General features: G+C 37.8%; 1 protein-coding gene across 1 annotated transcript in view; it reads left to right on the forward strand.

Moving 5' to 3' along the window:
• Positions 1-2,713: 2,713 nt before the first annotated feature.
• Positions 2,714-15,871, forward strand: part of EPB41L4A (erythrocyte membrane protein band 4.1 like 4A) — a gene marked incomplete at its 5' end in the record, with an annotated part of 63,269 nt that continues 50,111 nt past the window's right edge. Inside the window, 4 exon segments of the mRNA XM_010020844.1 lie at positions 2,714-2,818; positions 10,103-10,154; positions 11,220-11,298; positions 15,017-15,114. Of these exon segments, the coding sequence (XP_010019146.1) occupies positions 2,714-2,818; positions 10,103-10,154; positions 11,220-11,298; positions 15,017-15,114 (334 nt within the window).

The raw sequence follows: 15,871 nt of genomic DNA on the forward strand, positions 1-15,871 counted from the left end.
CTCAGTCCTGGGAAAAGTGGAGGTTAAGGAAGGTGAGGTTAGGGGAGTGTGGGTATACCTGCTGGTAAAAAGCCTGTTACCATTTACGCATTGTTACCATTTATCTCTGAAAGGAAAGAAGGGAGTCTTTAATTTCAGCCAAACCGGGTATGAAATGTGTGTGTTTCTTGGGGATAGCACTAGTTTTAGCCTTCATGGGAGGAAAGCTCACCCAAGGCTTTCTGTGTAGAGCCCACTGCAGTCCTCAGCTGACTGAAGATGACTGACAACTGAGGAGGCTAGAGAAATCCTAAACTGGGACAGTTATGCAGGTTAAACTCCTTTAGAACTTGAGCTCCTTTCTTAAGTTAGTATCTTTGATTACTTCCAGGAGTGTGCATTAGTGTTGAAAGATGCCTGAATTTAAAATTGACAGCTTCATCTTTGCCACTGTTTCTTAGTTATGGTAAAGCTAAACTGATGCTATCAGTAGCATTACTGTTCAGTCAAAGAGTAGAAAGCTCACTGAAAGCAAACAGATTTGAGCTTCAAGATCACAGAAGCTCAGCATCCCTTTGGTGGAGACCAGTCCATGTACCCTGTAGGCCATGGTGCAGGCAACCCCGTTTATGCCTTTTGCAAGGGTTTACTAACCTCATTTTAGCTAGCCGTGTCAAAACCATGGGCCTCTGAGCAGCTGGTGGTGGAGCTCCTCCTGTCTGAACTAATCTTCTAACGTTTAGTACCCATTTTAAACTGGTGCCATCATTTGTCTGTGGGGGTTGTTAGTAGTCAGGGCTGCTTGTTTATTTTGATCTTTTCTTGTGTCTGTTTCTACAGATGCCTGTCCTTAGGTTCCTAAGACATTGTTATACTGTTTAAATGATGATAGAAATGGTTCCAATGCTGAAGGTAATTTGCCGTATGACATAACTGACATATCATGACATTACTCTGTGCTTTTTAGTGGGACATGTCTTCTGCTTCTTTGAATAACAACTGATTTAAAGATAAAACGAGGCAAGACAATTACAGATTCAGTCTTGAATCTTTGCTGTCTAATAATTAAATAATTTAATGTGGGTTTTTTATGGTACGGTTTGTTTTTGTTTTGTTTCAGTGTTTTTGCTATAGTGCTCCTGATAGTCACTTTGTAGCTAAGGTGGGCTGATTCTTGTCCCATGTGTTCATACAACCTAAGCTCATTTTCTTGTTGAGGAATCTGATGATAACATCACTGTTGATAAAATCACTGTATCGCTCTGCTTTATCCAGAATGCTAAAATGAGATATTGTGAATTGCAGCTCACATTAATCATGTTTTTCCCAAAATGATTTTCTGTTTTGTGGCTGATCATTAAGTCTCACTGTACATGCTGAGGGAATATGTAGCTACAGTTGCTGAGCGTAAACAATCTGTATGGTGGCTTTAGACTGTTGCATGCCAAGAATGTTTCAAGAACATCTCCTGATTTAAGCAAACATACAGTAAATCTGGTGAATAGTATGGGTACATAATTCCCAGTTTACCGGGGATATTTACCTTGTCATGGCTAGCATAGAGTTTGAGTGGCCATCCAAAATTGTTGTATTGGCCCTGCCCATGTGACGGGGTACAAATCCTGACCAAATGAATGCACCAGCTGAAAAAAACTGAATGCATCTTCACTGTTGTTATGTGATTGATACTTCAACAGCAAAGCTGCATTGGGTGTTTTTTTAAAAATCAGTATTATTTGACATTTTAATTTTGAAATTACCTGTTTGTAAGCTAAAAAGTGAAGTAGCACAAACAATATCCCACAGCTTCCTCTTCCAGCATCTTTTCTCTCCATTGATTTTACTGCAGTCTAGCAGTTTATACAATGTGAAGCAGTTAACCAGAAGCTAGTTATGCCTTATGTCCATATTTTCTTGTAGAATTTAGAACCGTAATAGTCAAAGGTTCTAACTGGTTCTGAGTGGGGATCACTCTCTAATTTTCTCAGCCTTCCCAGTCCATGTGCTGTTGGCTACCAGGCGAACTGACAAGTCAGAGGCATTCAGGTGGAAGTGAGCTTTTTATAATACAGTCTCAAAAGTACAATCTTGCTTTCAGTGTTGTCCCCAGCGTTGTGTGCAAATACTAGTTTAAACACTTAATGAATACTGTTCAAGAAATCAACAGGATTATTTCAATTCAGTGTGTTGGATTGCTCTCACTTCTACTATTAAAATACTTTAAAAGAAAACAAATAAAACCTAACCTTCTTTACAAAGGGTAGTAGCAGAGCAGCTAATGATGCATAATTTAGATCCGAAGGGCAAAGTTTTGCTTCCTGATCTTCACTGTCAGAATTTGAGTGACAGGCCCATACTGGAAGGACGAGGATGATTTTAGAATTAAAATATATCATGGGAATTAGAATTTTGATTAGAGAACAGACCTTTTCTGGAAAAATGCTAGGTTCACCAACATTGCACTTTTGCAAGTACACTTGAGCTTTTTTTGTTTTATTTTCTGTTTTGTAACTGTTGACCTGCCAGCTACCTAATAGTATTTACAGAATGATTGATTAAACATGTGAGAGGGCAAAATATTTTCTTCTGTACAGCTGAAGTTTTTGTTAAAGGCACTGGGAACTGCCTCCTGTTTTTTTTCAGACAAAGCTAATAGAATGCATGAATGCTACTGCATATAGCTGACAAAGGCAGAGCATCTTTGTGAAAAGCCTCTGTAAATTCTTTCCCACAGAAATCAACAAAAGGGTCAGTTGTCCTGGGCTACGTATTTCGTCACTTAAACCTAGTGGAGATAGATTACTTTGGACTGCGCTACTGTGACCGAAGTCATCAAACGGTGAGCAAAAGATGCGGCAGACTGGATTTCCATATGTAAAATACACCCTGTTGTGCTGTTTGCTTGTAAGCATTAGATTGTCATACTTTCACTAACTTTCACTGTTTCCTGGCTTAGGTTTCCGGTAATAATTTCTTTGTGTTTGTTTGCAATAAAGTCTTGGAATAACTATTAATAGCTTAGATAGAACTGAATCAAATGCTAAATGGTGTTGAAAAGTAAATGAACAAAGCGTAAATAGTACAAAATTATGATACGAAAGTAGGATTAATAATTTTACCCTTTTAATACTGTGTTGTGAAGGCAGTGCTTGGTGCACTGTGCTGTCTGGCCTTGCTTGGCCTTGAGGTGTCTGGGGAGCAATGTCCCTAAGCATGTCACAGGCTGTTTTGCTTGGACCAAAGGCCAAATGCCTGTTGCAAAGTGTATTGTATTGTTGATGTGGTGGCTGCACTGGTAAAGCCCCAGGAGTCAGGGTGTTGGCAATGACATTTTCACTCTGCCTTAACCATCTCTGTGTCCTTGAGCCCATGCTCTCTTGAGTATTCCTTACAGGGACTCCCCAGATGTCTGGAAGCTTTTTCCACCAGGACATTACATCCTAAATAGGCAAGAAAATCAAAATTCGGCTGATTCAGCCAAAGCAGGCAGTTGCTTGGGGCAGCACTGTCTGGAGTACCCCCTCTCCTCTTCCCCCCAAATGGCTTGTGCAGAGCCTTCAGTCAGAGGTGAGGAGCAAGGGATGCTCAGCAGGTGGGACCAGCACCATATTCACTGGATGGTCTTCACATTGCTGTAGTTTAATAAAGGGAATAATGCCAGGCCTACAGTTAAATTAACTCAAGCAGTTATGCTTTTAAAGTCACTGTTCTGTTCTGAGAGTACTGCGCAAGACCCTGACCTCAAAAGATGTCATGTTTCATCTGAAAATAATAATGTCATTGAATTGGTTAAATATTTGACCCTTTCTTTTGTTTAGAGAATTTGAACATGCAGACACTGAAGTCAGAACAGTGTTAGCAGAAAAAGATTAATCACTGCTGAGAGCTACATACTGCTCTACGCAGTATATCTGTATTTCTGTGCCGTGGTCTAGATATTTATGCATTCAGATCCTTGATAAGCTTCTAACCAAGTTTCATTCCATGGAGGTGAAAGTCAGATTCAGCTGTGAATGAAAGGTAGGCTGTTAAAAACATAATTTTGATTTCTTGAGGAAATTGAGGTATAAATGAAGAACAGGTGGGTGTTTTCTTCTCTCAAATGTATTTACCTTTTTCCTGTAGAGGCAAATAATGGCTATTACTTACTACTAATAGAAATGGCTATTGCTGTGAACATTTCCAGAGGCATGCACACTATGTATTTAACGGTGTATATGGCATTATGAAAAGAGAAAATTGTATCTGTTCCATAAAAGACTTTAACACATAAAGCCACATTTTTGGAGGCATCCTGCTAACAGATTAGATGATTCAGTTGTGTGATACTGTTGTGTTTTGTATTGTGGTAGTGTGCATGAGCTGTAGGGCATGACACTATTAACTGAATGATGAATAAAGCAAGGTGGACAAAACTATGCATTTTAAAGAACGCAACCCAGTCACAAAGAAACATTTATTTTTATATTTTTTTTTTATTAAGAGTTTGAAAGAACTTGTCTAATTGTTTTCCCCATTACTTTTGCATGCCTCAGCACTTTCAGGAAGTCTTTTAAGAGCTGTGTTGGTGTGCTACCTCTTACGTGGGTGGTATCATAATTATTTTAGTAGTACTAGTAAGGCTCTAATGGCTGTAATCAGTGAACAAGATTGCACTGTGCTATATATGAATGCATAACATCAAAATAGTCTCTTTCTGAACAACCAACAAACTAATTAGCAGGTGAAAGAGAATAGCTGGATTCAGCAAACAGATTGACAGTGCTGGATGGCACTGGGAAGACCAGAAGGATAAAGCATAAATTGGATGATGACGTGTCTAAGGCAGTAGTTTGGTCATATTAGACAAATTTCACTTTACTGATGTTTCAGGTTCACCCAAACTCTCCATGGTCAAAGGACATTATTTAATTTGCAAAATCAAGCTCTGTAAGATTACAGGTTGCCAGAAGCTATATCTATCTTACGCTCTGAACAAGACAGGACTCCTAAGGAAAACCGATGAGTATCTTGCAATAATTAATTGAGACATAGCATTTAATCATTAATTACAAATCTTGTATTATAAAACTACACCTGAATAAACAGATGGGTTGAACTAATGCTGTATGTTGTCAGTAGTGACAAAGCACGTCTGTGTGCTTTGTTTGACAAACTACATGGTGCTTTTTAATGTAGTGCATGAGTACCTTTTTTGGTGGAGATACTTCAAAAGGAAGATCAGTTTCCTTTGACTGCCACTGAACCTCTCACTGTCCTTCATCAGCCCTTCACCTGAGCCTTTTGTGTTGCTGCAGTTTCTGTTGACAATCACGTTAGGCTAAGCTGAGACCAAGTACAGTCCTTATGCTTCTTAATGTGGATGGTCAGCTGGGTCCTGATTGACAGGACATTTTTGTCTTCTGCCTGATCTGCCAGAAATGTGGGACATTATGCTCCATTTGGTATTTTCAGGCAGGACATGATCATGAGAATCTCTGTTGCAAAAGCTAAAGGTGTTTTAGGAAACTCTACTCCGTACTGTAGTCTCTCATCACTTTAGTATTTGGGGAAAACAGTGGCCGAATGGTGTACCTCTCCTTTAGTGGAGGAAGGCCCAAATACTGGGTAAGCCACTGCTGGGAGGGCGGTGCAGGTCCCCTGCCCCTCTCTCTTCCTACAGTGCTGCAGCTCCCAGGTGCTCCCCACACAGTCCCTGTGGTACTGTGCTGCCTTTGTGGTGTCTCCAGTGTGCCTTAGGATAGTTGTGCTGATTACTGTTGTGGCAAGAGGCCAGTATTTTCCTGAGGCACACAAAAGAGAGAATGGAAATTGCAATATTCAGGAACAGCTGAGCAGAATTTGATGAAGGAAAGGGTGCTTTTGAAGCCCAAAGGCATTCCCTTGTCAAATCACAAAAGTGTGCTGACAAGAGTCATGCTATTAGAACTTCTCTTACAAGAAAGATTTTTAAACTCCCTTATTGCAGAAAACCAGACAACCAAAAGCGTTTTAAAGGTCTGTTGATAATACTTCTTTTTTTTTTTTTCCTAGTTCCGGAAACCTGGCTGTACCTTACTATCTCACATTGGTCAGGTTGTCCTCTCATCATCCCTCATACTAAACCTGCTTAACCTAACTGCAGGACGCATGTCAGCATTGTGCAGCAGGCTGTGGTGCATATATGCTTCTCTTACCTGATATAATGCTAGTCTGGGTTTTGAAGGGAGAAATGCAAACACAGAAAGCTGTATCACCATGTTAATTTGGTATAGCAGCCAAGCTCCTTTCCCCAGCCTGTTAGTTCTGGTGCAGTGCTGTGTGAACATGTGTGCACTGTGCTGAAATCTGGAGCTAACATGAGATGTGCAGCACTCTGTATCTGTACCGTGTATCTGCTCTGTAGTGTAGATGTGTGTTTTTATTTCTCTGCTGCAATGAAGTCCTGTTTTGAGCCTACAGACCTGAGAGCACAGTAGGTGGAGGTAGCTGATGGCAATTTATTCTGCAGCTGTGTAGCCCAGAGGGCACGTCTCAGTGCCTTGTGAAACTGAACTTTCTGCTGGGAGTTGCTGTGCTGTAGTGGTAGATCATATCAGCTGTGACAAAGCTGAGCAAAGAAGGCTGTGCTATGAATTGCATATCCCTGCTGTACAAACTCAGAAAGTTGTACAGATCAGAAAGTTGTTTCTTGATCCATCCTGTGTAACTGAGAAGGTAACTATAGCATACTCATATTGCTAGGTCGCTGTACCAAATTGGATAGGGTTACAGATAGAACAGGCTGTAACTTAACTATAGAAAGAAGGGCATGATTTCAACAAAGGTTTGTATACAATCAAAAAAGTCTGTTCTGTAGGGAATTACTGTCATATAATGTAGTGTATATCTTCATCTCAGTTTCTTAGAAAAGCAGATGAAGTGTACTTAGCTTGTATTTTGGTTTTATATGGATTTTTGGTTTTGTATGAATTTGACCTTTGCCCACAAGCATGATATACTAAATTATCTAGAAAGAAAAAGACTTGTGCTTGTTGATAGAGATGGCATAGCCAGTGGAAAAAAAATGCAGACTGATAATATTGATTAGAAGCTAGAAATTTTAGAAGATTGCTAATGGATTAAAACACCAAGACAAAGCTGATGGTCAGATACACTAAAGGCAGTAAGAGTAAGGGTTTAGTGCATAGCAGGATCAACAGGATACTCACACTGGTGATCTAATACTAAATATAATCAATATAACTTCATACTCTAATAAAGGCAGAAGTATTAAATACATATTTGGATACAGGAATTGCCTGATAATTAATGTGTTTCGTATAAGGATGTTTTGAGCTTAGGTTTAGATTATTTGCACTAAACATTTGCATTAAAAATGACGAAGTAATTCCAATTGATAGTGTTGGTTTAAATTACATAAAAACCTTGAAAATTTCCGATTATAATTGAAAAATACTATATTTTCTCTTGAAAGTTGGGTTTTTTCCTGTTGCAGATGTGAACAGAAATTGGCATGTGTGGCATGATGGGTACAGCTTTGTAAGAATGTAATTAAGACAGCCCAGGATTTAGTTTGAAGCTGATAAGCTTTTCTCCACAAGATACTTCATTGATTGATATCACAGCAAACATTTCAACCTACTTAATATTTTGTTTCAAACAGGTTCATGGAATTTGACCGAGGTTTAACCCTATACAGATACAAGGAATGAAAATTCCAGATTTGCAGAAAAATGCTTGCAGTCATTTAAAAGGGTTAAATATGAAATACTGCATGGCACTTGGGTGCATACTGCTTACGCATCTGGTTCATATGGGAGCCATATTTGTGAAAGTGCGAAGGACAGTACAGCCCATGTTAGATATTCTTAGATACTCTATACTTTAAAATATTTCTTTTTAGAGATGATTTCTACCAAAAAATTAGATGGAATTATTTTCTTTAATAACATTGTTCATTTATAGTCAATTTTAGTAAATAAAATATTACTGAATTAAACTAATGCTCTATGGTGTTTGTAAATAACAATTAGTAAAAGAGTAACCATCACCATAGTAATTGGATAGTTGCATTGATTAGGACTATTTAGAAACAATTTTTTTCCCCTGTTTCATCTGTAAATGCTAAATTCCCCTTTCACACTCACAAAATTTATCCCCTGCAGTTGGATGGGTATATTCTGGGCCCTTTGCCTCTTTGCAGCATCTTTGGCTTACAAATAAAATGTTAGAAATCGCCCTCTCCTCCCCCCGCTCCTTGCATTTTTCAGGAAAATTTTGGCAGCCTTTGAAATAATAAATGGTTACAGAGTGATTTTAAGCATGGGTTTGTGGCATTGCCCCAACACTAAATACTTACTGGAGAAAAAATGAGAAGGCAGACGAGAGTCTTTCCTCTTCCTCACCACTCTCTGTCCCAGCCTATTGTGATTTGGAGTTCTAATGGGAGCTTTGAACAAGTGTGATGAATTTTTCTTTCCTTTCCACCTTCTGTTGAGGTTAAGAGGGTTTATATTTTAACAGTTATTGGATGTATTTGATACAAGTATGTACTGGATATTTTTTTCCTTCAAAATTTAGGAAATTTTCTACAGAAACATTCCAGGATTTGAAATTGCAATGGTCAAGGACAAGGCATACAGACGTTTCTATTGTAGGTAGATCAGCAGCTAATGGAAATAGTTTGTTTTCACGTTTTGTCAAAATAATACTTGTTTACAACCACTTGTGAAATAAGTTGCTTGAGATTTTCCACTCAAATGCTTTGTAGTGTTTTCCCCTCCCTTCTTTGTTACTTGTTCTATTAGTGATTTTTTTATTTTATTTTTTTAGTCCAAAGGAGTTTTGTGAATAGGAGGAGGAGATTTTTTGATTAATCATTTAGTGTTTATTCTCTATAGCGTGAATTCAGGGCTGCAGGTAAGAAGTTTCTTTGTTCATTGGTCATGTAGTTCCTCAGTTAAAAAGTGGGTACTAAGGGAGTAGATTCAATGTGCCTTAATTTGCTCTTCCTAGAAGCTGTGTTCTGCAGCCTTTTTCCTTCCAGTTTCTAAAGAGTGGTGCCAATCTCAGGTGATTGTATTGAAGCTGTGTATGAAAAAAGAGGACTGAAGAAAAAGAAGGCAAGAATGGTCTTCATAGCTGCCTCTGCACTTTCTTCCAAATCTGAATCATAGAATGTCAAGTTAAGGAAGAAAGAAGTAGCTGGAGGGAATACAGAGGCGGGCTGCTGGTGACCGGTGTACCCATAATGCAAAGTACACAGCTGGTCTGTGGTTATCAGTAATACCAGGGTAACTTCAAATAGAAGTCTGGTAGAGGCAGAGCAATCGGTGAGAAAGAGTACTGCAGATTGTCTGTTGATCACACGGTCTGGGAAGCCATATAATAATTCATCCCTCTGCAGGTATAAAGTGTACCTCAGTCATCTCTGACGTATTTGTTGAACTAGCCTTGTAAACTGTATGGTGGAAGAGTCTGTGCCCTCCCTACTTTAGTGCCAATTTCCAGTTGTCCTCTCTCCCTGCCACTTGAAACTGTTTCTGAAAATGGAAATTAATATTTCTTTCCTTCTAGTTAAGCCAATTTCTTCATATTTGGTGGACATGAAGAAAAATTGATACTGTGTTCTTACAGCAGCTTCTCATGTGTTGCAGTAGTACTGTTATGCCTATTCCTCCGCCTACAGTCTTTTATTTTTCATAATATAAGTGAAGCCCCTTCATTTTCCTTGTAGATCCTGCTTTATAGACTTCGTTGTTGTTATTTAGAATTACCCTGTTTAAGTTAATCTCTCAAGAAGAAAATAGCAAGGTTGCACATCCATATACCAGCTCTGGCAGATCAGGCAGACACCAAGGGGTATTTAGTATGATACTTCTGTAGAACCAGCTTGTTATGAGTCTGAGATATGGTGGCTTTTACCAAACAGGTTTCCTTTAAGGATGACCCCTACCCCCAGAGAAAATACGCAATGTTAGACTTGTCCAGTGTTTCTCTTATTAGAAACTGGCACAAGCTTGTCATTAGCAAACTGAAGTGTGCTAATAAATATCAATATATGAATAAATATAGAATTGCAGTTGTTCTATATTGATTTTCAATGTTAAGTGACTAATTGCTATCATTATCTGTCTTACAGTACTGGCTAGATCCTGCAAAGAGCCTTGCTGAACATAAAGAATTGATAAACAGTATGTATCCAGTTTGAACGTAAAGAATATATCTGAAGATCAGAGGCAGTTTTCCATATGTACAGCTGTGCAACGTTTATATTCTAGTCACAACAGATTGATAGTTCTTGAACAAGTTTATTACTGCAGTTTACAGCTGTATCAAAATTTCACACATAGATTGAACATACCATGCTTTTCCAGTAATTTGTGTGATTATTGTCCAAAGACTTTCTTAGAGTTATTATTTTTAGAATAATAAATGGTGTTATTCTTAACTTGTATAATTAATTTTATAGTAGCTGTGATACCTCTATTGTACTGTACCATACCAAAACCGATTTAGATTCCTTTCTGCTTCTGAAAGTAGAAGTAGTGCCTCTTACTAATAATAGTGTCTGCTGTTACTGTCACTCTTCAGATATCACTCTTCAGATATCACAGATGCAAGATCTGTTATTTATTATAATTAAAGAACATGATAAGAGTATATTAAGAATTTGGAGACCTTCTATAAACAGATACAAGTGGAGCATGTATGGAATAAATGTAGCTATAACAATTTCAGTATTGAGTTAACTGAATCTTTTGGGAGAATAATATTTTTTGGAAGTTAATTAGAAAAGCTTTTTCCAATATTTCTTAATTGAAGTGGCACATAATTAAAGTTGCTTCATAAGATATTTGAAAATTTGGAAGGCATTAGTGTTCAGTATTACTAGTTATGACAGGGAATCACATTTCATGTACAGTAAAATTTTTTGAAATAGTTTCAGTGAAAAAAGTACCTAAAGTCAAAATCAAGCTGTAAAAAAAAAAAAACCGAAACCAAAAACTTGGAGAAATTGCAAGTTAGCAATGAAATCCAAAGTTAAATCTTCAAAATAAACAAAAACTCCAAGTAGTCAGACAAGCTGTAAAATCGAAAATACGTAATGGATTTGCGATGTGGGTGTAATATTTTTTCTGAAATTTTCAGGTGTTGTAAGATAGGCTTCTTAGCTCTTTTGTGGTCAACTAGTATCAATTAATAAACGTTAATAGTTCATAACAACTGACTTTTGCACCAAATACTTTTTCCCTCAGCTGGACCACCATACACCCTGTATTTTGGCATTAAATTCTATGCAGAGGATCCGTGTAAACTTAAAGAAGAAATTACAAGGTACAGTATTCCATAAGAATGGAATTTGTATTTTGTTTATTTCAGGGCAGTAATCTGTTCCAGCCAGGTGCGTGTTTTTGTGGTGTTTCTGGCTTGGTTTTCATTCCACTTGAATGTCTGAATGTTTTTGCTTGAAGATGTAGGAAGAGAATTGTGACTAGCCTCACAGTGGTCAGTATGGACAACCATTTGGAAATCCAAGATGAAAAGGTGCCCTCTGGTGCATCAAAACCTGAAGAGAGTTGATGTGCATTTGTGTTTTGTTGTGTGGGTTGTTTTTGTCTATTTTTTAAGTAATGCATTGTCATGTCTGCATTTCTTGGTGCTTTAATTGCATTTAGAGTTTACTTGGATATAAAATATGGATGCAGGGAATTCGGTTCCTTATTGGTTATAGCTTAAATTCTGGAACTGTTTTTCAAGAGGGTTTCTTTCGGTCTTTCTAAAAATACGTGAAGGAAATTGGAGAATTGCATGCTTTTGATGCTTTTAGCTAAGCTTGGCCTTTACAAAATATGCGAATACACATGCTAACACATGCACAACACGCATACAAGCACATACACACACATGCTTGCCTGAACTCTCACACTCAGGGTTTTCTGTTCGGTTTATTTATGGAAGGTCGTAGACACTTAGTTTTAGGTTCTGAAGGAAATTTGAGGATTTGAATAGGTAGGCGGGCAAAATCAGTGCACTGGCTTGCATTAATAAATGACAAAATACTTCTTTTGATGTCACATAAGAATTCATTAGGATGCATACAGGATTTTAAATTTTCCTTAATCAAAGGTGGCAGTTACAGAACAGGCAGAATATTTTTCTTGTACCAGAGTAAGAAAATTATTTTGTTTCTATACTGGTACAACAGGAATGGAAGTCTCCAATATAACAAGATTGAGGCTTGCATGGTAAAAGTAGTAAACACTGATTTTGCAGGTAAAAGAGTGTAAACTGGCCGCAATGTGAGCCCCTGTACCAAGAAAGTTTGATGTAGTTTTCCTATACTTTTTTAGAAGCACTTTCTGCCCTGCTCACAGGGTAGGATGGATGGCCCTGGGGAGGGAGCTTTTGACACTGAACCTGTTGTGATTGCTAGCCAGGAGGATTTTTGTCTGGGAAATGACAGGGGCTAAGTTTTCAAAAACTGTTTCTCTTTGCGTTGTGATCAGGTCAGTCAGTGATTTGCACTGCTGATTAGGTGTGTGACTCCAGCTGAGAAGCATTTTAGTATAATTACTAAGCCTCTGTTGATGTCTTCACAGTATTTGGTTATGCAGGATTTGCACCTTAGAAGGCACAGAGGGAAGGCATAAGAAAGTGCTACGCTTTTGTGGACAGTCTTCATCAAAACATGTTGAATAATCAATTGCCCTCAACATTTCTGAGCATTTATTCCTGTAGACCCCTGAATCTTGGTACGAAGGGGGTTTTTTGTTTGATTTTTTTTTTTTTGGTGGTTTTGTATGTTTGTTTGTTTTTGTTTTGGGGTTTTTTATCCCAGAAATAAAAAAAGAAAGCTCTTCTTGCTTAGGAGTGATTAAAGGCCCTACTTTTCTTTATAATAATTATTTTCTGCCAAAGTGTGTAATTCTAATGATCAAAAAGTGTTAACTGTTTTGTGCTAACCAGTATGTTTCTTTGGAGCATGTGTTTGTCATTTTAATGGATATGAGAGCAGACGCTCCTGTTAATAGATACTGGTGATCTGTGGCATTACATGATTACTATTCGCAGATAATGAAAATGTGTCAAATTTGTAATTGCTTTACAGCAAAATCTGTCCAGCTTGTAGGCAAAAGCTAATGCAGCGGTGTTTATTGTATGTGGTTGCTAGAGCAAACTAGTGCTTAGCCACTATCATATATACATGACAAACTTGACCGTGCACAAGGTGAGAGTGCTTCAGCTATAAGTTCGGACAAAAAGTGGACAAAAAGTCTTGTTGTCCTTAGTGGCAAAAGGGAGAGGAGCTTAGTGGCTTCATTGGGAATTCAAGTTGTTTACTTCAGAGGAGTCACTTACACATTTAGCAGTTGCCTCCGATTTATTTTTTTTTTTTTTTTTTTTGCAGGTAGGGAGTGTTTTTTGCAGTTTTCTATCCTGCTTTATTTTGAGACTATGCTATGAGAATATAGAATTATAGATGTTATGGAGAAAATATTTGTAGTATTGTCTGGTATGAAGTTCTACAGAAGCACTGTGGAGATGGAGGAGTGCTGACGGAAAGATGGGTGCATATCAGAAATGCATTTCATGTTAAAAAGAAGATGCTGTGTACTCCACAGTAGATGTAAAATAATTTTTGTCATTATCACCATTCATACAGAGGAGTTTTGTCTAGATAGGACTGGCAAACATAAGCTAGAAGCACTGCTGAGGTATTGCTTAGAGTGAAGAAACACTGAGTGTATGTGCTTTGTGTTCCCTCATGATATTCCCAGAAAATACTTACACAGTGCCCTGGTCCTTTAAGGCAGAGAGTATTAGCCATTTTTTAAAGGATGGACATTTCTCCTGTAATACGTGTCACAGCAAAAATTCTGGGGGATCATTAACCAGAAAGACACTTACCCTTTTTCAGATGCTCATCTGGGCTGGTAAAATCTAGTACATTTGATTGGATCTTAAGTGATTTGTGATCAGCTGTCATGCAATCTGCAGTTTGCGAACTTCCCTGCAATCAGCGTAAATGCACTTTGAACTTACAGATCATTCCAAGGTGCTTCATAAGTAACTTGTACTAACACAGAATAAATTATTTTCAGTGTAGCTGAATGGCTTTATGTAGATAATGTTGAATTAGTGAAAAATGAGAAGACTATATGCTTGTATGGATGACCATTTTTTCTTTAAAAAGTTAGCTTCTCAGTATTGTTACCTGCTGTAGGAGCTTGGTACAAGAAATTCGCTTAGGCTGACATGAAATCCTGCAAACATCTATTGTAGTAAAACCAGACAAAATGCAACCAGTGTTTGAAAGGTTTCCTATAAATGAGTATAGGGAGTTGCAAAACCAAGCAGATCCTTTTTATGTTGGCTTGTTCACTTGTCTTTACTTTTCTGTCTGTTTTGTGCATATTGTTTTACTGCAAGTGGTTTCAGTATGTGCTTCATAAAGTGTAGACTTTGAAAATTATGTTTTTTACCCCTGCTATGTCTATTCCAAGGAGGAGAGTACTCCATGTTACAACAGATACAGTTAGGTGCTAGTGGTATGCCCTTCCATCCTTTTCATGGAGGTGTAGACTTGCATCAAAACTGCTGGGTGCTTCAGAGTTGATTCTTGGGTGTGTGGAAAGGAAACATTTGAGTAAAAAAGCATCCAATGCCCAGTTCTCCCTTACTTTGATCCAGTGATCAGGTTAAACTTTAGCTGTTTGGTAGGTTTCTTGTTCAATTTTTCTGATTCTTAGTCCTTTTCCCCACTTCCTGACTGCTCTATGAAAGTCAAAAGAGAGAAATTATGTTTTTAGGGGGAAAATTAATTATATCTGTATGATACAAGCAGATGAGAAAACTAAAGAATGTCCCTGTACCTAAGCTCTTTCACCAAATTAATCTTGTTTGTTACTTCAGGGTCTGTAGGGGTAAAGTCAGTGAGAAATGTTCTCGACTGTCACGTGGTTATAGTACATGGCATGTCTTCAGTAAAATGAAATACGATATAACATTACTTGATGCATCAAACAACATTGATTTTCTCTCTCTGTTTTAGGTATCAGTTTTTCTTGCAGGTCAAGCAAGATGTTTTACAGGGCCGTTTGCCTTGTCCAAGCAACACTGCAGCACAGCTGGGAGCATATATAATTCAGTGTAAGTTCTTCTGGCCAGCTGAGAGTTTATTTCTGTTGATCCTGCATTAGGATTAATTTTAAGTGGTGACTGAAGACTTCACTAATACTTCATGCATTCATTTCAAAGCAGAACAAAACTAATATGATTGATTTAATCTAAAGAACTGTAAACAGGTGACTGTACTGAACAGATAATAGGGAAGCAATATAGAAGTTAATGTAAAGAAGAAACTGGAGAGTCATTCTGAAGATTCTGTCAAACACTTTGCCTTGCTGAGGAATATCATGTGTACTTAAGTTTTTGTGACTTACTCTGGATTGCACATAAAGTATGGAAGAACCTTTGTCAAGAGGTCACAGACTGGTGGGCTGTTGGCAGCCTCACCCAACAAAGTCTGTCAAATCAAAGATCCTTTCAAGAATTAGATTATGTTAACATGAATGCACCTGTGCTTGAAGGAAGGATGTGTTTTGACCGGAAGTGAAGAATTTTAATTATGACTGTCATTTATCTGCATTCACCCACCAGTAGTTAGCTTTTCAGAAGCGGATGTTGTGTCCTGCACACTTGATAGAACTAGCAATCAATTAGAAAGGAGTTGTCTGTCCACCAGTTATTCTTTTCACATTACAGCTCAAGCTCTGCATTCACACACAACTGGTAACCAAGAAGCATATGATGAGCCATGCTGGGACCTGTATTTATAATTTTTTCTATGTTAAATTTAGATTTCTCATGAGTGATAAGTATTAAGCAAAGATTATCTGTATTATTA

Source organism: Nestor notabilis, unplaced genomic scaffold (genome assembly GCF_000696875.1).
Source record: "Nestor notabilis isolate BGI_N333 unplaced genomic scaffold, ASM69687v1 scaffold4908, whole genome shotgun sequence".
NCBI lineage: Eukaryota > Metazoa > Chordata > Aves > Psittaciformes > Psittacidae > Nestor > Nestor notabilis.